This window comes from Pseudorasbora parva, chromosome 24 (assembly GCF_024679245.1).
Source record: "Pseudorasbora parva isolate DD20220531a chromosome 24, ASM2467924v1, whole genome shotgun sequence".
Taxonomy (NCBI): domain Eukaryota; kingdom Metazoa; phylum Chordata; class Actinopteri; order Cypriniformes; family Gobionidae; genus Pseudorasbora; species Pseudorasbora parva.
In genome coordinates this window covers 9,328,946-9,353,091 of record NC_090195.1, presented here as the reverse complement: position 1 = coordinate 9,353,091, position 24,146 = coordinate 9,328,946, and the positions used below count along the sequence as shown (strand labels likewise).

The 24,146-nt window shown below is 36.1% G+C and overlaps 1 protein-coding gene across 1 annotated transcript in view; it reads right to left on the bottom strand.

The window, feature by feature from the left end:
- LOC137063623 (guanine nucleotide exchange factor VAV3) overlaps positions 1–24,146 on the bottom strand; it is an 86,441-nt gene that overhangs the window by 50,577 nt on the left and 11,718 nt on the right. Inside the window, exon 2 of the mRNA XM_067434872.1 lies at positions 16,542–16,658. Coding sequence (XP_067290973.1) covers positions 16,542–16,658 — 117 coding nt within the window. The remainder of the gene's footprint in view (positions 1–16,541; positions 16,659–24,146) is intronic.

Below are 24,146 nucleotides of genomic sequence, written 5' to 3'. Positions count from 1 at the left end.
GCCAGATCTCAACTCCATAGAAAATCTTTGGAGGGAGTTGAAAATCCATGTTGCCCAGCTACAGCCCCAAAAGATCACTGCTCTGGAGGAGATCTGCATGGAGGAATGGGCCAAACTACCAGAAACAGTGTGTAAAAACCTTGTGGTGACTTATGTGGCAAAAGCGTTTGACCTCTGTGATTGCCAACAAATGGTATTAGATGCACGTTTGTTAGTGTAACAAAGTATTTAGATGCCCTTTTGTTATTGACCAAATACTTGTTTTCCACCATAACTTGTAAATAAATTCTTTAAAAATCAGACAATGTGATTTTCTGTTTTTTATTTCTCATTCTTTCTCCCATAGTTGAAGTGTACCTATGATGTAAATTACAGGCCTCTCTCATCTTTTTAAGTGGGAGAAATTGCACAATTGGTGGCTGACTAAATACTTGAAATACTTACCCACTGTAAATGAATCATTTCAAATTGGTTTCTTGAACATGACAATATTAGTGCACAGTACTAAATATATATATATAGTCATTGGGAACTCTTCCTCACAATAGTAGATTTTCTGATGCAAGTTAAACAAAGTTGAAAGCAAGTTGAAGAACAACTCTGCACAATGTAATTAACACACATTAGGGAACCGCAGTCTCTGCTGTAGAATCACAGGCCCCAGGACCAGGGACTCCCAGGGAGATCCAAACTTACTGGTGTTTTTAAACACCATCTGATTAAAATTTACATATGTCAGCCTTTTGTCAGTGAAAGGAGGCGGTTAACCTTCGGAAAATGTGGATTGTCAACATCAGAAAGTCTAAATGTTATTGTATTATATCAGGACATTATTTGGGACAAGTCTAAATACAGCTGGATTTTTGTGACCATTATTTTCTAGCTATAAAAATTAAATAAACATCTATTTAAAACAAAGCTCGTTTAAAACTAGCTACATTTCAAAAGCAAATTGTACACTATTTGTTGAAAGTGCCACCCATATCATCTCCCATCTATCATCAAACTGCAAGAGCATGCTTCCTGTCTGTCACATCTTGTCTTCAGCGGTCTCATCTATCCCCTGCCCTTTAATGTCTCAAGTACAGAGCATGACACAGATAAACTAATCAGATTGATGGCATCACGTCCACATCCAAGGTCACTGGAAAGATCTATTCAAATACACGCAGGTGTACACACACACACACACACACACCAGATCAATGAGTACAAACAGTTTCATATTTACTGGACAGTCAAATAATATGCAAATATTAAAAAAAGTTTAACTCCTAGCAGGTGTGAGTTTGGTTATATGTAGTTGTCAATCCCATAAATAACTGAACTGCGTATGAATGAAGCCATATTAGGGAATCAAATACAGAACTGACAACCATATGTTTGCAAGTAAAAATCTTTAAAAATATATATATTTTAAAAAGACTTGGCAAAATGCACTTTTTGTCATATAAAATCAAGTTTAAGAATGTCAAGTCAACCTTCTAAAAGTATATGCTTCATTATATATGTTTTATTTCAAATAAACAGAATCAGTATCCTTCAAACTTAAAGGTTTTGCAATGGTTGTGATTTCACAGTCTTGAAATATTATATATTATATATTTTAATCTATGCTTTACCTTATCAATATATACTGCAACCAGTTTCTACATTCATCATGTTACAGGACAAAGCATCTTTGTTCACAATCCAGTCCAATAATCATACTCCAATAATCAATAACCAATATCATGCTCACTGCATTCTGATTCATAGTAAAATAATGAAAAATAACATTAATAATTTACATTGTTTTATATTTCAAATATATTTGGCACTTTGTGTTTGTAATAATTGTAGTGCTGTCAAATCAATTAATCACGATTTTTACACAGCTCTGTGAAATACTTGATTCTGATTGGTCAATCGCGCATTCCAGCGGTATGCTATTCCCAGATAACACCCGCTCATCCGGGTACTACTACGAGTGATCTTGACTGGTACTACTTCTATGCTTAACGCTGTTGTTGACTCTCTCGCACCATCTTATGGCTGTTAAACACTTAACCGCCAGGAGTTACAATGGAAGACTTCAAGGTTTACTTATTTCTCTTACACAAACGCATCGAATAGAATCAAAAGGCCTCTATTAACCCATCAGAGCCGTGTGAAGCACGTTTTTTGATGGACAGATTAATTTTTTATGTACTTCAAAAACAGCTACAACTACTGCTGGGATTAACATTAGCTTGGACTTTTTAAATATAAAATTTGTACTCCGAGTTTTATTTGTCTAAAGCAAGAATTACATATACACCTATAATGACTTGAGGGTGAGTAAATGATAGGCTTAGTTTCTTTTTGGGTGAACTAACCCTTTCAGCATTCATTTCAACATTTAGCATATGGTAAAAACAAATCTTCAGCAATAGATAAAGGCTTAAAGCCCTTTGGAACTGTTTTTCTTCGCAGGAGCTTTGCGTAAGAGCTAATAAAATATGTAATCTCAAGACAATATTTTGTGTCTAATTCATATGAGGCTAGTAGCCGTGAAATAAGCGCGATAATGTTCACCCAGCCGGTTTTTATCGCAGAATAAACCCCTTCAGAGTGATGCAAGACCCCTCCGCCGGGGTTTTTATTCCCTTACTCAATCGCATCTAACAAACGTTTGTAAATATATAATTAATATGTGTGTGTACATACAAACATATATTTACAAACGTATGTTAGATGTGATTAATCGATTTGAAAGTTATTAATTTATGTCAAATGATTGTATTTATGATGTAAAATTATGTATTAAAGCATTTCACATAAAAACACAAGCCACAGAGAAAGTTAGCATGAATATTTAAAACTAGTCTTCAAAACTCACATCAATTTGACTGTAAAAATGCTGTAAAAACCTCTTTCTAATCCCTGCTGATATCCTACATAATGACCCTGTACTGTAATTTTGCACTCAGTAAGAGTGAATGTTTAATTATGAGCTTCAATCAGATGTTAAAAACCCCAGCAGCCTTTGTGGTCTATTTCTGTGCCACTGTCTAAAAGTAGACAAGCGTTGTCTCTTATAGACTCAACTGAAAGTCCATTATGGCTTGCAGACTTTTATATCCACTCTCTTATCTCTCCCTCTTTGTGGTTTTCCTGCAGGCTCGTTCCTGAAGCGTCCCTTACTTTTAGATTCCAGATCGTGATTATGGATCACTGGAGCTTAATATAATGTCATTCACAGATCGCAGAGGACATCCGACTGACATTTGGAACAGAAGTTGTTTAATGGGTCCCATGACTGTGACGGTGATCTCTAACATGACAATGGAATGAATTTTTAATTCAGTTACATTTTCCATTTTTATGCAGATTAATTATTCATTTTACTCATCTGTGCTATCATGGATGTACCGTATGCAGAGCTCAGACATAGTGCAATACTGCCTTATAAATAAAAACCACAGCAGAATACACTTACAGATGTTTTAACTTGAAGAACGACATGCCCAGCCAGAATGAGATGACTGAAAATGAACAGCGCACATTTGCATATTAAAAACCACTCCTTCATTTATAACTCTTCAGGCCATAAACAGAGTCAGCTATCATCCATACCTGTTGTCTAACTCAAATTCTGTGTACTAAGAGCTCCCATTCAATTCCAAAATAATACATCTGATTCCAACCAGCAATCGCCTGAAGGGATAATGAAGTAGCTATAACAGTAAGCGAGTACAAATAAAAATGTTTGAATCTTATATAGTGCAACAACATTATTCTGTGACCAAATCATTGAGTCAGTGAGTTAAACTCAAGAACTGGATCAGTGACTTAACTGTTCTTTTGAACTTTTTTTTCTGCACTGAACCAGTTGATCCAGTTCGCACACTGGACTGAACAAATGATTCACAAATCTGACTGATTTGTTCACAAATTCACTGGTTTCGAAATCTCAAACTCTTTTGAGTAGGTACTTATTTTGAATAAGCTTACTTCATGAGTCATGATGACCACTAAAAGTATGTTCTGTATGAATTTGTGTACGAATGTAATCCAGACATTCTACATTTGCCAATTGCTCTACCACTTCACTGCCGTTCACAAATCCTCTCCCATGCCATGGCCTCATGGGATAGTAAAGTGTCCATTGTATGCACACTTCAGAATCTCACAGGAAGTAGTAGGTCATCCAGGATCTTTTTGTCTACTCTTTTATGAGTGCTTTGGATTGGGACATGCATCTTTTGTCACATACTGTTTTCACCTACAGTAGGGAAGTATGTGATTTTGGATGCAGCTACTGACTTCTTTTGAACCATTTTTTTTCACAGTGATCCAGTTGATCAAGTTCACAGACTGAAGAAATGATTCACAAATCTGACTGATTTGTTAACAAATTACAGTTCTTACTGACTAAATGATCAGGTGCACATTTTGTTCTCAAGTTCTATAGGTCACCGAAAGGAGTTGATTATGAGTAAATAACATCTTTAGATTTTCACAATAAAGTCATGTGGAATACTTTTATCCACATTTTTTGGTTTGTTTTTGGAATTTAGCCATTGTATTTATGACCCGAGTTATGATTCATCTTCTCTTTTTTTTTTTTTTTTTTTTACTTTTTGTTCCACAGAAGAGATTAAAATGTTTTCATAACGATACTGTACAAAACATTAGAACATCTGCAGATAGATTTCTTAGCCAGACAAAAACATAAACTTCATGAACAGGATGAAATTTACTTTCTGGCCTTTACAACTGTGTTTGCAATATCACCATTTTGGCAAGTTCATCCTAAACTCCACGCCAATGTTCTAGGAGGTGAAAACAACACTGCACAGACAGATCCAGTGCACACGTGGCAACATATTCACAACAAGTCCTGAGTAATATTTCGCTGAAAACCCAAATGCTAACACTGATGTGAGCCAGGTGGATCCGACTCGAGAGGAAACAGCTGCTATTATGACCTACATGATCTCAGCTTATTGCTGTATCTCGTTTTTGTGCAAATGTATAATTTCCTTGTAATGTAAATCAATCTAATTTAAACAGGACACTCTAATATGAGACCGTATATGACGGTTATATAAGGGAACCTCATGAACCCAAGATCTTTATCACAATATGAAAATGATAACTTATCAACAGCGTTTTCTGCATTTATGTTTCACAACCAAATGAGACCAAATACAGCTTCTCCCGCACCCACACGCTGCCCACACAGCCAAGAGAATAAGCCCTGAGGCATCATCCTTTAGGAACAAAAATAGGACCGTTATTTGAGTATATGCAGAGCAAGTGGAATTTCAACTGAATGTCGTGATGACGAGATGGAATCATAATGGTGGTGTACAATCTGTCATGTTTTCACTTCTATTTTGATGACATCACTATACTTTCAAGGAACATTAGTTATCAGTCACGGATTGACATCTATGCTCCTAATAATATGCATGTTTTATATGCAATTGATTTAAAAAGTAATTAGCATATTGCGCTAATGATCAAACACAAATAACAGCATATACCAATATTTGCTGAGAAGCCCATAAACACATGTATTGCAAAGCATATTAATGAACATGTACACATTATATTAGATTTTTTCATGGCTTTATTAAGCAATATTACACAAACATAGAATTACAATCGGAAAAACAACACAATCGAGAGTGTGATAGGTGATTCCCTTTTTTTTACAATAATATGTTAAAATTGCACACAATATTTCTAGTACTTTTTTGCTTATAAAATATTTCCAAACAAAGCAGCATAAGTGTTGCACACTGAATGAATCAGCGTTTTTGAAAGAGCAGCTTGAATGTATGATTCAATTAATCAGTTCTATTAAGTTAATGATTCAGAGACTAGCATATTTCGCTCCTGCATTCAAAATGAATCAACATGTTTGAAAGAATTGGTTGAATGAATGATTCAATGACTCATTAATAATTCATTTTCGATCCTGAATTGGTTGAATGAATGATTCAATGACTAATTTATTACTAGTTCCGATCCTGAATGAATTGCCGTTTTGTACAAATCAGTTGAATGAATGATTCAATGACTCATTTATAACTAGTTTCGATCCTGAATGAATTGGCGTTTTTTTTTTTTACAAATCTGTTGAATTAATGATTTAATGATTCATTTATAACTAGTTTCGATCCTGAATGAATTGCCATTTTTTACAAATCGGTTTAATGAATGATTCAATGAGTCACTCATAAAGACTTTTGAGAGCTACTAGTGCATTGATGTAACCTGCAGAAACAATATTTAACTGAAAGTTAATATATAAAGTTGTGTATATTCTATAAGTATTTATTAAATATTACTGGCAACTAACTGTAGTAGCCTGTTCTTATACAGTAACACAAACACATAAACAATACTGTGTGGCTGAAGTTCCTTCTGTGGCATTTTTATGATGAAGTTATGCAAAAATATTGCGTGTATGTATTATCCTTCATGTACGGCGGACTCGAAACAGTTCCTAAAAATCTGTTCCTGGCTGCATTTCAGTAGAGTGCTTAAGACCCGCATGAAAGTCTTACTGAAGAACTGTTCAAAAGGCCTTGGAAGGACATCTTTTCTAAAGCACACAGCTTTGAGCTTCACTGGAGCTGACTGGGATCCAAACAGATGGCTTGGGGATTCGCTGGAATAGAAAATCTCAAATCTGCAAGCAAAAATATCTCTTATTGGCTTTAAAAATGACACCTTCGTTATAAAGCCTCGCAATGCCACGCTTCCGAGGATCAAACAGCTCAAGCGGCTTCAAACACGATTCGGCTTTTGTGTTTTTGTACCGAGCGCCCACTACAGACTGAAAAAAATGGTCTTTGCAGCCCACTTTGAAGAGATATGCAGCTTGAACATGATGTGTAAATAGGACACTTAGGTGGTACAGTGTTTGATGTTTGCAGATTTTCACACAGGACCCTTAGCGGTTATGTTGAGAGGGTTAAATGCGCTCTGCAAAAAGTCCCATCTGTGAAGGCACGGACCACAGCAAGGAACCATGCACACCAAAACACACACCTGCCTTTAATCTTCTCAGTGAGAAACATTGGAGAGGAAGCAAGCAGCTTTAGAAGTTGTTCAGATTTAATTACATTTCAGTAAATATATGATAATTAAGATAAATATGACAATGATGTATACATATAAGCTTTGTTCCAGTTTTATTTTAGTAACAGTGAGATACTATTATATTTGTTACTTTTAAATTAAAATTGTAATAGTTTATTTATTTTAATTTTAGTTTTAATAATTTTGTTACATTTTATAATTTTTTTATTAGTTATTATTTTTCTATGCCTACATGTTTTAATTAATTTTTATTTTAGTTTGTATTGCATGAAGTTAAACTAAATGAAAATTTGAAATGTTTCACCCAGCTGAAATTATTTATATATATATATATATATATATATATATATATATATATATATATATATATATATATATAAATATAAATTGGTTTTAGTTAACTATTTAGTTAACTATTTAGTTAACTAACTACTAATGGTTAACGAATAACCATGATCCTAATTAAAACCTGATTGAAGCTCAAATATGACCAATTTGAAACACAAAAGCAGCAAATCAGCATGCCTCACTTGACAGGGTTCACGACAGAGAAATATTAAAGGGATAGTAAAAAAAACTCTCTCGAAGGCCTGATGGTGTTTGTGGGGTGCACTGTAACGTGTTCATGCTTTGTTTTTAAAAAATTGCATTATTTTTCATATATATATATATATATATATTACCTTTATTCTACACTGCTCTGTCCCTCCTTGTAAAAGCGGTCTGATGGTTTCCGGGTTCTATGAAGCCGGTCCCTCAAAAATATAGCCTGACAAACTCACCATTGATAGCGCTACAACCAACCAGAGCAACGAAGGTGAAGCAGAGCTAGAAGACAGATTAAACTTTCGCCGTATCCAGTCAGCAAAACTCAGAACACATCTTCCCTTCTTAAGAATGATTTCAGTGTCGTTCTTTGTTCTTTTCTCAGAGAAAAGCTTAACTCCAAGTCTTCCAGAGTCGCGGTCAAAGCTGATTCGAAAGACCGCCACTCGCCAGCCTCTGTGTTTACTACTAGGACGCAAGCGCAACTCGACCCGCCCACGAGTCTATACACAATGTGATTGGCCTGACCAGAGTTTTTTTTAGTTTTTACAGCACTGTATTGATAGAACTGTATTGAAAACTTTATTGAGAATTGTATTGAGAACTGTATTGAGAGTTTAAACTGTATTGAGAACTGTATTGAGAGTTGCTAGACGATACTCGTGTCAGATTAGATTTGCTGCCGCTAGGGTGCGTCTAGATTTCTAGGCTATCAAAAATACGCAATGGTCTCAGATTGGTTAGCTGGCCCAGCTGTGTTCTGATTGGCTAACCTCCTAGTTCCCGCCTTTATATGTTTGTTACAACACTGACGGAGCCTGCTGGACGGAGCAACACAAGATCATCCACTTCACCTTATATATGTAATGTGACATAACGTGAGGGAACCAGGTGGAAAATGATTGTGTTAGTTGTTCGGTAAAGTTATCACAGGCTGTGGGCGTCCGGCCGCCGTTATATGTTAAAACACTGACGGTCTGTGACGGAGATGGGGCATGATGGATTTACAACCTAAGATCATCCACTTCTCCTGATATGTGACATTTTTCTAATTGTGTAATGTAATTTGAAGTGTATGAAACCTAAAATAAACATTTAAAAACAGTGAGCTCAAGTCAGTCTCTCACTCTCTCAATCTCTGGCTCAGTGCCAGATCAACGCGCTAAAGCAGATTTACATTTTTGAATTTGGCAGTTGATCACTGAATGTTTTAATGTGACCGTACGCTGCAGGGACCATTTTCCTCCGTGAAAATGTGCAGCACAGAGAGCAAGATTTAAAGTTTAACCATTGATCCCTAACTCCCCCGTCCCTAGGAAGGCTGAACAAAGTGGACCTACAATCCGGATGAAAATAACAGCGTTTCGTCGGCTTTGCAAAATGGCCTCTCCACCCTTATTTAATAATCTCGAAGGAGGGGTTTATGTAAATATTGTAGTCTGGAGGAAAAGGCTGTAGTTCCCTACTGGCCATTTGCTGTAGTCCGTAGAAATGTATTTATTTAAAATGAGAATATCTCCCTTTGCTTTAAACTTTCTAACCTTGCAGATGTTGTTTATACTCAAACAGCAACAATACACACTAGCTAAAGGACCAGTGACAGTAATTTAATGTAATTTTTTGAGAGCCCAGTTCTCCCAGTGACTTCAGATGTTCAAGGGTCTCAAGAAGGGTTTGGTGTCTACACGCACGCTTCGTCTAAACACACACCCCATCCCCTCCGTCATGGGGCCCCATTAGTCGACCACAGGAAGTGTGAGTAAGCTCGCAACTCAACCTTCAGGGAACGCCACGTAGTAAGAGGTCGACGAGTGAGGAAAGAGGAAGTGTGAATGCTTTCCAGCAGTTTACAGCTCTCTGTTTGGGGCATGTGACTCTGTGACTTAGGTTAGACAGCCAAGCAGACACAAAAACAACACAAGAGAGAGAGAGAGAGAGAGAGAGAGAGAGAGAGAGAGAGAGAGAGAGAGAGAGAGAGAGAGAGAGAGAGAGAGAGAGAGAGAGAGAGAGAGAGAGAGAAGAGAGAGAGAGAGAGAGAGAGAGAGAGAGAGAGAGAGAGAGAGAGAGAGAGAGAGAGAGAGAGAGAGAGAGAGAGAGAGAGAGAGAGAGAGAGAGAGAGAGAGAGAGAGAGAGAAAAGTTAAATCTCTTGCATACATAAGTACGCACACAGGTATACACACCTGCAAGTAATGCCTTATAGGTTCCCAATAAGGAGTACAATCCAATAACATTACTGGAGAAATTGGAAAAATGCTAATTCGCCGTGAGAGCAAGGGTATCATCAATGCGTGTCCTTGAGGAGAGTCAGAGCGCTTGACACACACGCCTCCTTCATATGGTGCGTGCTCATTCCGAGAGCCTAACACTTCACATCGCTACACACTCTTGACTAATAGCAGATGTCAGGTGCTGTATAGTTCCCTTTCAAAGAGCCCTGACACATCCCGACATTGTACCCCTCAGGCCTGAACCTCTAACACTCAACTAAACAATGATTCCAGTTTGCCATCATTCAGCTTAACATGTCTTACATTGTGTGGTGAGATTGCATGGCTGTATAACACCTGCACTTTTTTCTAATACGGTTTGCTGTTAGCATATGTTGCTAAGCTAATATTTTACTCTAACACCTTACATTAACGTGGTGGCGCAACTAAAAACAATACAGCTTTTTATAAACAATGATTCTGTCTACACACTGAATGCTTCGTTATATTTATGATGTACTGACAGGAAGAACAAATGCTTTGCAGCGGACGCTTTGTTGTGTTCAGTGTAGACAGTCTTTAGCTATTTAGCGACAATGGTCTTGTCTGTTGTAGACAGTGTAATGAACACACACTGAATTGTCAATTTTATCGGAATGAAATATAAGTATATGTTACTATTATATGGAGCATCAAAATGCCTAAACATCCCGTCTGTTAAGCAGCTTACTAGGTTTTTACAGACAGACCACCACAAATGATTTTCTGCAGCAACAACCACTCTGCATCCATTATTGAAAAACCTTGTCACTCGATACTCAATAAGCCCCACATCCGCTCATGAACAAGAGCCTTGAAGGGCACTTCACCCTCAGGAGTATGTCTGCATATTTGCAGGCTTACTTGTGCATTTATGGTCCATAATATAGTGATTAAAAGTAGCAAAGAGACAAATTAATAGAGTGACAAGCTGAAAAATTGTGAGCAGCTATTGATTACTATTGTTCTCCTTAGTGGCAGTGATGTATTTAACTATGTAAATCCAATAGCAGGACAGATGCTCTCCACTTTGTCTCTTATAGGTTCTATATTCTGAGTGATTTTTTTTTTTTGTCTGAGTGACACTGTCTTCTGATCTTCTATCTTCCCCAAAGCCTACACGCATCCGACATAGGTAAAAACTCACAGATCTGATCATTTACAGTGCTAAATATGCATCCATCTTCACCTCAACAACACTGACATTTTCTAAGAAATGACATTCACAAGAACCCAAAAGATTCGCTGGTGACTCATTTCAACACAATTCTTTAGGAAATTCAGAGACTTCGCCACTTAAGCTCAAGGTTCACCAAACTAACGGACATTTAGGAGTATGCAAAGTCAGCCTGTGCACTGAAAATGCAGAAGCAAAGATGTCATAACTTATTTCCATTAATTTGTCAGCAGCATGTGGCTCAGAATAGAGTAGAAGTGCTGATGATGGGATCACATGACTGATGTTTCACTAACATCATGGGATAAGGCACATCAAGCATGCAAGCTCGATTATTACATCACATGTAAGTGCTATAAATATACAGTGCCTTGCGAAAGTATTCACCCCCTTGAACTTTTGCGACCTTTTGCCACATTTCAGGCTTCAAACATAATGATATGAAACTGTAATTTTTTGTGAAGAATCAAACAACAAGTGGGACACAATCATGAAGAGTAACGTAATTAATTGTATATTTCAAACTTTTTTAACAAATCAAAACTGAAAAATTGGGCGTGCAAAATTATTCAGCCCCTTTACTTTCAGTGCAGCAAACTCTCTCCAGAAGTTCAGTGAGGATCTCTGAATGATCCAATGTTGACCTAAAAGACTAATGATGATAAATAGAATCCACATGTGTGTAATCAAGTCTCCGTATAAATGCACCTGCACTGTGATAGTCTCAGAGGTCCGTTTAAAGCGCAGAGAGCATCATGAAGAACAAGGAACACACCAGGCAGGTCCGAGATACTGATACCAAGACCTGGCCGTCCCTCTAAACTATCAGCTCAACACTGGCAAAAATTTCAGTCTCTCGATGTGCAAAACTGATAGAGACATACTTACCCAAGCGACTTACAGCTGTAAGTGCAGCAAAAGGTGGCGCTACAAAGTATTAACCAATTTTTCAGTTTTTGATTTGTTAAAAAAGTTTGAAATACAGTTGTCTTTATGTTTGAAGCCTGAAATGTCACAAAGTTTTTATATATATATATAGAAAAACTTAAACTAAACATTTAATGATAAATGTTGCATTGGCACAACAAAAAAATGTTTAAGTTGAAGCACTAAAATTACTAACAGAAAATAAGAATAAAAGTAATTTTTAAATCAATTTAAGAACAATTAATAAAAGCACAAAGTATTAAGTTTTTTTTTTTTTTTTTTTTTTTATACAATAAAAAAAATTCAATTCAAACTACACTGGTTGCATTAGAATTTCTGTGTGCAATAGAACATTTAATGAGAAGAAAAATATTTGTCCATCAGTGAATTGTTCACAATCAGAAAAGTAGCATTTTAAAATAAGGTCAATTTTTTCCCATGATGCCCCAGAGGGACTTTCCATGAAATGCACCTGCTAAATAGTACTTGACTTGAAACAAATCCATTTCATTTAATTGAAATAATAAGTCCTAATTAGCCATTTAGCAAAGAGAAATTATCAATGGATGAATAGATGAGACAGAAAGCAAGAGAACAGCTGAATGAATGAGAAAGGAGGAGGTTTATGAAAGGGATGATTTAGTTGAGCTGTCACCGTGGCTGTAAACATATAGACAAACATCGATCAAGCTTACAGCCCTGAAGCGCAAAAGCTTATTACTGGAGATCAATCGTTACGATCTATCAGCCAGGAATCACGTCATCACAACAGGCACAAAGAAACAGATGAAAACAGATTTAAAAAATATGTGTAAAAAAGGAAATCATTTCAATCAAAATTCATGCAAACTTGATGTAGATTTAATACAACTGCTTACTGTGATAAACAGTTTAAAATATTGATTTATTTAATACATTATGTATTTTATTTATTAAATTATATTTATACTTATACATTTACAAAAAAAATTTATGAAAAATGCATTAAAAATGTAAGAATAAAGATATTTATTTAACCTTTATATTTCTCTAATTTTTAAAGCAATTTTACAGCAATTATTTTGTGACCTACTGTGCCAATGTTATTTTACTCCAAACTTCCCATTAAAATTGCTTTCAGAACATTTGTGATGCACTTGTGATAAAACAAGTGTTGGCAGATTTGCCCATAGCGAGTGTCAGATGAATGAGACAGATGTTTTTTCAGTCATGTGGAAAAAATCGGTGATGTCTTACAGGGTTTCTAAATGTGTGTGTGAAGACTTTTTCCCTTCTGTGATACATAGACTATGAGATAAGAGAAACGACAGATGTGGGTGTACGGGATGCAGCTGTGGACAAGATCACATGACATAAGCTCTACTACATTGAAATAAAATTGAACTAAATGGTGTCAAACTGTCTAAACATTGCACTTTATATATAAGCAGGGTCAAGTGTCCATGAGTCCCTTGCATGCACAAAAGAGGCAAACTACATTTCTTTGCCAAAAGACACATTAGCATAACTCCAACATTGCAAAAAAGCTTTTGGAAACATTTATTAACCATATCTATTTTTAATGCATACTAGGATAGATGGGGAGATGAAATACCTCAAATGAGTGGCAGTTCACTCAAATGGTCGATTTTGGCACTCCATTAGCTTTCTGCAACGAGTCCTGACGCAGCAGGGGTTGCATTTTATAGGGCACCAAGCACTACCAACAATATACACTATATTGCCAAAAGGATTGGGACACCCCTCCAAATCATTGAGGTGTTCCAATCATTTACATAAAATCTAGCAACTAGGCATGCAGATGCTTCTACAAACATTTGTGAAAGAATGGGTCACTCTCTCAGGATCTCAGTGAATTCAAGCATTGTACCGTGAAAGGTTGCCACCCGTGCAATAAGTTCATTTGTGAAATTTTCTCACTAGTAAATATTTTACGGTCAACTGGTAATGGAAGCAATTGGGAACAATAGCAACCCAGCCACAAAGTGGAAGGCCATGAAAAATCACAGAGCGGGGTCAGCGCATGCTGAGGACCACAGTGAGCAGAAGTCACCACCTTTCTGCAGATTTAATAGGCCTACAAATTTCGGATTAGTTCAAGAACAGTGCGTAGAGAGCTTCATGGAATGGGTTTCCATGGCCGAGTCTTCCAAGCCTTACATCACCAAGAGTAATGCAAAGCGTCAGATGCAGTGGTGTGAAGCACGGCGCCACTGGACTCTAGAACAGAAGAGAGGTGTTCTCTAAAGTGCTGAATCACGCTTCTCTGTCTAGCAATTCGATGGACAGGTTTGGCGGCTGCCAGGACAACGGTACTTGCCCCTACTGCATTGTGCGAATTGTAAAGTTTGGTGTAGGGGTATTATGGTGTGGGGTTGTTTTCAGGGTTTGGGCTTAGACCCTTAGTTCCAGTGAAAGGAACTGTTAATGCTTCAGCATACTAAGACATTTTGGACAATTTCATGCTCCCAACTTTGTGGGAACAGTTTGGGGATGGTCCCTTGATGGTCCCTTCCTTCCAGGCAAGGCCTTCTCGTCCAAAATCATTGCGTGATCTCAGAAATGCGCTTTAAGAAGAATGGTTAAAAATTCCCATAAACACACTCCTAAACCTTGTGGAAACCCTTCCCAGAAGAGTTGAAGCTGTTGTAGCTGCAAAGGGTGAGTCAACTTCATATTAAACCCTACAGATTAAAGCCCTATTCGGACGGGATTAGTTTAACATGGGGATGTGGTGGTAAAGTAATTATTACCAGAGGTTCTCTGTGATTTTAGTTCTGTCCGAATGTGCCATCTCGGTAATCATTATGGACATTGTCATTCAAATGTCTCGTTCAAATAGACCTGCTGTAAAAATGTATGGTAAAACTCTGTCATTTCCTGTTTAAAAGTTTAAAAAAAGTGCGTTTTGCGAGCATGGAGGTGTTCGGTTGCGTTATATATGGTGGGACAACTCTGTGGCAAACCTCTAGTATTTCCCTATATATATATATAGGAGACGGAGTTCAGACTGGTGCTCATGTTGTGTGTTTTCTCACGTGATAACAGCAACGTCGTACACACATGATGACAAGGAGGTTACTGTGGTGCGTAAAGCAAGCTACTCCTCCTACTTCTGCTAGTTTTACTGAGATGTCTTATCCTGTGTGAATTGCCCATTAATATTGCAGACGTCCAGAGGTAAAACTACTTTACACCCACGTCCCCATGTTAATCTAACCCCGTCCGAATAGGGTTTAAGAATGGGATGTCATTCAATTTCATGTGCATGCAAAGGCAGGCATCCAAAAACCTTTGGCAATATATACGCTACTGTAAAACTGATGGCTTGCTGTTTACATCTTTACCTCCCTGAAGAGAAATAGCATATGATCACTCACAATATCACACAACACTCAGAATTAAATGTCAGATGCTCACATTTCACAGCAGGTGAGAGAGAACAAAGAGGTCACTGAGGTTGCATTGGGAGGCCGTTGGGGTTTAGGGGCTTTTTTGACTATATTGATCAGTGCAGTACCAGGCCTGGGGCCAAACATCTGCCTGGGCCAATATGCTCACTAATCAGGGCTTGACATTAACTTTTTTGCTCACCAGCCACTGTGGCTAGTGGTTTTCCAAAGTTACTAGCCGCTCAGCATTTTCACTGGCCACAATTTTGCTGTTTGGAAATTACATTGTTTAAAGTTGACTTTGGCATGCTTAAATTACTTGATTTTGAGTCATTTTACTTGATTTAGAAGATTTAAAACCCTTTCAAACTTTCAGATGCAGAGTGACCCTGGAGTATATTCGAATGATTGTGCATTTTATTATTTATTATTCTATAGTTTTTAATTGTAGTGTCTGTTCTGGTGGTTTTGGGAGTGGCCTTGTAGGGCAGCGAAGCATTCTGGGAATTGTAGTCTTTCATCCCCATGAGACAAAAATACATTTTCTGTCTTTTCTCAGTCTAGAAAGCACCAAATAAATAAAAAAAATTCACATTTCTACTACATTAATGACCGAGTTTAAATACAGATTCATCTTCCTTAGTACTCCTTTAAAACTAGACACGTTTTTTTTCTTTCTAAACATACAAATGCCCAAATACAGACAAGTGCAACAAGCATGCAAACTAATTTGAAGATGTAATACATCTAGAAAATGGTGCCACATGCCCTGCTGTCATTCACTGATCTTTAATTAAACACACTGAACAGTGGACTAAATAAGCAGCAGGATGAGACGCAGACACCGAGACTTTATTACAGCAGACCGCCTACAAAGAGCTAAGCATCTCGGAACATAATCACCTGAGACGCAACACCACAAAAACACAGCCAGCACACAGACTAATGTCAGGACAGTCAAACACAACCCTGCTTTCTTTACCACATCTGTGACCGAGGCTGAAGCTACACCATACACTGTGATGGATCACAAGAAAAATGTAAATCATGCCAGTTTGATGATGCTTGGAAACATAAGTAGTAAATATATCAGTGCATTACGGGACAAGTGCAAAATAATTGTGTGCCTACGCGTTTCAAAAAAGAGAGTTGAAAGTGAAATTGCATCTTACCTTTCCGAAATCTCGAACGTCAAACAAATCGAAAGCCTCAAACAGCTCGCTCTTCTTCATCCCGAATATCTCTGAGCAGGCGTGCAAAAATGTCCTGATGTTCTTCAAGCAGAGAAACTAGACAGAAATGAAAAGCATAGATGTTAGTAAAGAGGCATATTTAATATTTAAATTACCTTTAATGTTAATATTGGTTTTAAAGTACCATTTTTGCATCAAGTGCAATAAAAAAATGTTACAAGCCTATTCTAACTGTATATTTATTTAACCTAACAAAATATTATTTGAAGATGGCATATAATGTATGGATATTTTAATACGCATTTACTGTGCATGATCATAGTAGTCATATAAATATTTAAACTGGATTTGTTTTATTTGTACATTCATACATCATAGTCGTATTTATAGAAAAAAAAATATTTATTTAAAACTGGGTAATAATTTACATAAAAATAAGTCACTTTTTAAATAAAATAAAAAAGAGGAAGTGACATAATTTGTGTTTTGAGAAGCAAGTTTACAATGTTTTTAAATCTCACAAAAAAATGACTTAAAAGCCCACCTTACCGAAATAGAAAAGTCACATTTTACATTAGGACACAATATTTTTGTCAAACATTCCCAAATTCAATTAAAAATGAAGGCATATGAGAACGATAACTACAAAACCATACTTTGTTTTTCATTGCGATACTTGATCTGAATCATGACTAATGAGTTTACCAAACAGCAAACGACTGGCAAACATTCAAACGCATTCATTTATAGCGTGAAATGAGCTGTTGCATTAAGCTGACACCTGTGTTGACTCATGACCACAGCTCTGTTACAAAACAGATACTTTATCAGAACTTTAAATCCAGAATCTGACCACAAAACTCCACAGTAACTGCAAGTTATATCAAAAGCCCTAATTCACTGAATCATACTAAAGATTTGAGTCCTTGTGGTCTTTTGAGTGAAAAATAATACAGTAATGTTATATAAGGGAGTTATTAGTGAAAGTATTGCCGTTCAAGTCTACAATATTGTTTTTCATTATGTTACCAATACGGTTAAGGTTCAGTATTACATAAAATGTAAACATTTTTAAAAATTTACCTAAGCCTTAGATACTAACCACGCCAGCTAACTTGCAAAATTTGTGACACTTATAAAAAAGTTATTAGGTACTACATAAAAGTATAACTTATTAATTTATAATTGTAACAAATATCCACTGAAGGGCAAGGTTGATGAACCCAAATGCAGCTTTATTTGAACAACTTAAATCCAAAACACGAAACAGACTTGGCTTGGCAAAATAAACGAAAGACTCTGCTTAACATGAACTCACCAACAGTGGATACAACTACATCTAACAACAGACAAAGACTATGGCAAACATAAGGGCTTAAATACACAAGGGCTAATGACAAGACAAGAGACACCTGTGAACAGTAATCAACCCATAAACCAATGACATACACAGGAACACATGAGGGGATGGATGATGGAGAGGATTACATGACAATAGACCACATGACGAAACCAGGAAGTGCATGACAAAACATGACAAACCTTAAAGGGTTAGTTCACCCAAAAAAGAAATTTCTTTCATTAATGACTCACCCCAATGTCGTTCCACACCCGTAAGACGTCTGTTCATCCGCGGAACACAGTTTAAGATGTTTTAGATTTAGTCCGAGGCCGATTGATTCGTGATTCGTATCGCCAATGTCACGTGATTTCAGCAGTTTGCCAGTTTGACACGCGATTCGAATCTTGAAGACAATGCTGAATAAATTCGTATATTTTGTTATTTTTGGACCAAAATGTATTGTCGATGCTTCAAAAGAGTCTAACTAACTAACTGATGTCACATATGGACTACTTTGATGATGTTTTCATTACCTCCTGGACGTGGACAGCAAGTGTGCATACACTTACATTCAAAGGACAGAAAGGCCTCGGACTAAATCTAAAATATCTTAAACTGTGTTCCAAGGATGAACAGACATCTTAAAGGTGTGGAACGACATTAGGGTGAGTGATTAATGAAAGAAATTTCATTTTTGGGTGAACTAACCCTTTAAAACATGAAACATAAACCCAACACCAAAACACCCTGTGACAATAATTGTGATTTTGTATTTATTGCAACTATCCCTTATTCATTTTTGTATTTTTTTGTTATTATTAAAAACAGTAATAGTACATTTCTAAGTATTAATAAAACAATAATTAAAAAACTAAGGTAACACTTTATTTGATACATCTCAGTACATTCTCAACACTTACTAATTTATTATTCAAAATCAAACGATGTATCTATTCATATTATTTAATGGACCTGAGGTAAGATGAACTAACACTGAACAGTTTTTATCAACTAACTTTTTTTTTTATTAACTAACAAAGATGAATAAATACTGCAATGTAAGTATTGATCATTGGTAGTTAGTTAATACATAATAACTAATGGAACCTTATTGTAAAGTGTTAATAAGGCTGCACGATTATGACAGAAATCATAATTGTCGATTACACCCTTGAAATAGTATTTACATTGAATGATGAAAAACTTGGATTGCTTTTCTATAGCATTAAGCCTCAAATGTCAAATATACATTGGTTTGCTTAAAAAATATGCACTGTATTATAATGTTACACTAAAATTAAAACAATGGGGGGAAAAACCTTACTTTATCATGTAAAAAAAAAGAATATATATATATATATATATATATAATTGTGGCATCCGTAATTGTAATCATGATTACAAATTCGATTAACTGCAGCCCTAAATGTTAACACAACTAATAATGAATAATTTGAATCAAATTTTAATAAATTAATAAATACTCAGTTTTGTTTGTTTTTAAAAAAAATAACATAAAAACACAAACAACACGCCATTCAGTACAGTATTTAGTATACACTTAAATGATTGTAAATGCATATTGCACAAAAAAAGTCCGTTTTTGCAATTAGAGTTATTATCTGTAATTTCCTTTTCCAGTTTGTGCAAAAATGCCTAAGTGACAACAGACACAGGACATTTTCATCAACAGTGCAGAAGTGTTCTCGCAATAACCTAGAAAAAAACCCGATTATGATCTTAATGGATGTCCTGTTATGGTCTGCAGATCAGCACCTTTACCCTCTCACTGGGCACGTTCACAAGAATGTGTCCGTTTCCACCACAGTTATACTATCACCCGCCATCTGTCGGTAGCCGTACGTCTCCTGTCAAGCGCTTAAAAAAGAGTTTCACATCTTGCTGCAATGCCAAATCTTAAGCAACAAGAGGAAGTGAATACATCAAGAGTCTGTTTTTTTGTGCGGCAGCTGCACCTGTGATTTCTTGAAACAGAAAGTCCTCACATTATTATGTGCAACTATAACGTCCATGAGAACAAGGACACTCAGCCCTTAACCTGAAATCAGACTCGTCCTCTGGCATTTGAGAAAACATCAGTATGGCAAATTCATAAGGCCAGCTTTTTCTCTCATACAAACTAATAAGTCTTATCTGCGAGAAGCTTGCAGATCAAAAGCGACACATTGCACCGCCTCTCAGTTCCCATTCCCCCTCTACAGATGGCTTCACCAGAGGCCTAGAACCGCACTTATGCACAGATAAGACAAGCAAATGTTCAGCGAGCAAATCTATTTGATTGTTTACACTTGTTTGGTTTCAACACATTATCAGAAAGGCACATCTTGTGGTTGCCCTGGAGTCTTTAGGAGTCCTGCAGAGTCTGAAGGAAGCTAGATAGAAACAGAGAGGAAGAGAAAAAGAGAGCGAGAGTAAAATGAAGGCAAACATTTAACACATGATGTGCCTGTAGACACTTTCAGCCGCCTCGGACCCGTCCTGCTCAACCAAACACGGCTTTCAAATCTATCCTTGTAGAAATCTGATATTCCATCTACTACTGCACTGTCGGATGTCTGCAGGAAACTCAAGAGATGTCTTTTCCTACTTCTATCCTAAAGGGCGTACTGAGAGTAATACTGAATGTATAGCATTTCATCCATAATATATACCATGTGTGAAACAGAACTCTAGATGACTTTGAAGATAGATACTGATTCAGGTTTAAAGGGACATACCATAAAAAATGCATGGATTGTTTTACATTTGTTTCAAAATAAAAGTGATATACTAAGTAGAGTATGATTGGGAATTGAGAGCTGGTTCTTTTTTTCCAATTATACTGCCTGGCAGTGTTTTCTGCACAACTAATGACTGCTCAAGAAAGGCTCAGATCAAGTCAATGACTTGCTCAAACTTCATGACCACAACAACTAACGAGTTGGCCGCAATCGAGGTGTCTGCACAGGGCGGACGATTATAAGGGCACGCAAACTTTTCGGGCACCCAGAAATTGCTTTTATTATTAGTAACAGTACTAGTAGTCATGTAAAATAAATTATACTTATACTAGAAATTATATTTCAGTCTTTTTTTTTTTTTTTAGACAAGTATGTTTGTCAAGTATTCACTGTGTTTTGGTTCATGTTTGTGCACGTAAGCTAGAAAGATGTTCAACAACGCATCCGTTTGTTTTCTTTAGTTTTCAAAGGCATGACATTTTATAGTCATTTTTAATGTGCACAAATAAAAAATACACTTTACCATTTTGTATGACCATAAAAAACAGAGTATTAAGTTGTTTCAAAACACAGGGGAAGAATAAGCAGAAACAAGTGATAGAAGATTGCTCATGAAACATTCAAGTTTTGATTAAAAAAAGAATGCATGAAGCTAGGATAAAATGTTTTAAAATAGAAAGAGTTAAGGTACAGTAAAAGGTACATTTCAAGAATAAAAAATAATAGCTAAATAGAAACATACTGTGCAAAAATAATATATAAATAGTAAACTATAAGTAAGATGATGTTATGTTACCTTAAAGAAAATGTAGAAAGTATTCTTGCAGTATAAAATTACAAAATGGTAGTTTACAGAGACTATAATTCATAGTGTACTTTCCTAAACTAAAAAATGTGCTACAAGTATTAATATAGTAAACTACTAATATACTTAAAAGCTTAATTGTAGCAGAAGCAGTACAAATTAATGTTTACTACTGTTACAATTTAATCCTAAGAAGTATTGAAATAGTACACAAGTTTACTACAAGCAATTATTGTATTGATATTAGTATACTTACTACACAAAGTATACTTAACAAATATACATTATTTAAGTATACGTAATAAAAGTAACTTGAAGTATACTTTTTTGTGAGGTAGCTTATCTACCTAACAGCTAATAGCTAAAAACTCTTTTAGTGCAAGAAACCTCAACTTATAATACAATGCTATAAAACGTTGATAATATAGCTCCTTTAAAGTCCAAGGGCAGAGTGAAAGGTTCACATCAGTAAGAGTTTCAAGAAGAAGGCTGAAGCTTTAAAATGATTCATTGAAATTGATTCTAGGAAAGTACTGACATCCTCTTAACAGCAACGGTTCCAAAGGCACAAAAAATCTCATTCAGAAGAATAAGGAAGTCAAAGGTGTTGTAAATCAATGGCTTCAGGCACTTTTACAGTGTTACGTCCTGTGCTGAGAGCACCAGCTGTGAACCGTGTGCAGCTTTTATCCTTAGTTTAACCAAGCAGACAGCTAAGCAAGCTGTCTTGTCAAAACAATGTGCTGGATGAAGCATCGGCCTGCAAAGATGCTTTATTAAAACTGCTTGCAAGAGAGCACTGTGGGTAGAAAGTGACCCAGAGCATCAACTTGACAGTCAGCAGGGCATATTAGCACTGAAATGTTCTCCATAAAATATGCTTTGTTCAATACATTTATGAGCTCTATTTATCTGACATCTGTTATATGGATTGCAATGGTTTTATGAATTGTAAATGTAGTCTGTAAATGCTCTTAAAAGCTGCCTGATGAAATCTCCATTTAGCACTATCGATGCTAACAACAATGGTGTTGTGTAGTAGTAGAGGGGTTATGCACCATTCAGAATTCAACTGGGAATGTCTTATATTGGATGGATTGATGGATGCTCTTACTGTCATTCTCATTCAAATTTAAATTATACCTTCTAGGGCCTGTGGACAAGTCAATTCACATTCATGTTTTTCAGTCAAATCTTCCATTCAAAATGTCACAAAATGTGGGTACAAATCTAAACAAGCAGATGAAAAGGTACAGGTTCAAACTCCACAAGGGTCGATCGACTGTATGTACTATCATCACCATCCTATCATAACCTTCAGAGCTCTAGGAAAACCGTCTCTGTAATATGGACACTGTAAGTCTCTTTGGATTAAAGCTTCTGCTAAACATTTATGTTAGACCTTTTAATATAGCTAACTTAAAGGTTAAGCTTACATTTTTGTTAGCATCATATGGCATTCTATATCAAATATTTCAGATGTGCTTAGCATCGTCTCATAGCAGTTTGGTGTTTAACAAAGCAATATTCTGACTGACCCCCAAGAAATCAATGTTGACCTTGGATACATGCATTGTATTGATTTTCTTAGCATATTTCCGATGTAACAACTGATTGTTCTTATTAAGTATGGGGCTTGCTCTGAAGCACACATGGCATCACATTTTGTAAAACGGACAGGAGGGGCAGAGGATAAACACTGGCTGGTGGCTAAAATGTGATCACTGGCAGATTCGTTGTGAATTGCCCTTCACAGGGCAGTGCACACGGGTTACTGCACACCACGCTGGGAGAAGTGAACCGTCAGGGCAATGTGAGAGATGTCTGATGCTACTAAAAACAGAAGTATAGCGCAAAAAAAAAAATATATATATATATATATAATCTGCTGTATACAACAGAACACACTGCAAGGAATACTGTTTCCCACAATGCACCATGTCTTCATTTCTGAATAAAAAAAGTTTTCCAAAAGCAATATCATCAGCAATCTTTAATATTATTTTTTACGCAAAATAACTTCAACTAGACACCAATCTCTAAATTAAACATAAGGACTAACAACTGCACACATAGTATTTTTTGTATTTTTTAGTATACTATGATATGATCTATCTATCTATCTATCTATCTATCTATCTATCTATCTATCTATCTATCTATCTATCTATCTATCTATCTATCTATCTATCTATCTATCTATCTATCTATCTATCTATCTATCTATCTATCTATCTATCTAACTACTTCAACTTTCTTCAAATGTAAAACCTTCTGACTTTGAATCTACATAAAACTTTCTGGTCAGGCTTTCACAAGCCAACTTCAAAGTTTGTTTCGACAAACTTTTCTATAGTTATTATTGGTGGTAGTACTATTTATTACCTAATTTTACTGTAGCTAATTCATATATTTTTCTCCAATAAAATTACAAAACACTTTTACAGCGCATCTCTCTTACCCTATATATATCTCCCTCAAATGCTATAAATCCACAAATCTGATCCTTGCTGTAGGGCACTTGTTATATTTGTGTACTTATGTAATTTTTACTTCTAAGGGAAGTAATAGGATTGTTCCTTTCACACAGAGCGTAAAACTGTCATCTATAACAATCCATGCGATACGTTTTGGCAGAAAGTGTCTAAATGCACTTTAACTGCACTCAAAATGTCAATTCTCTTATTTTATCTCAG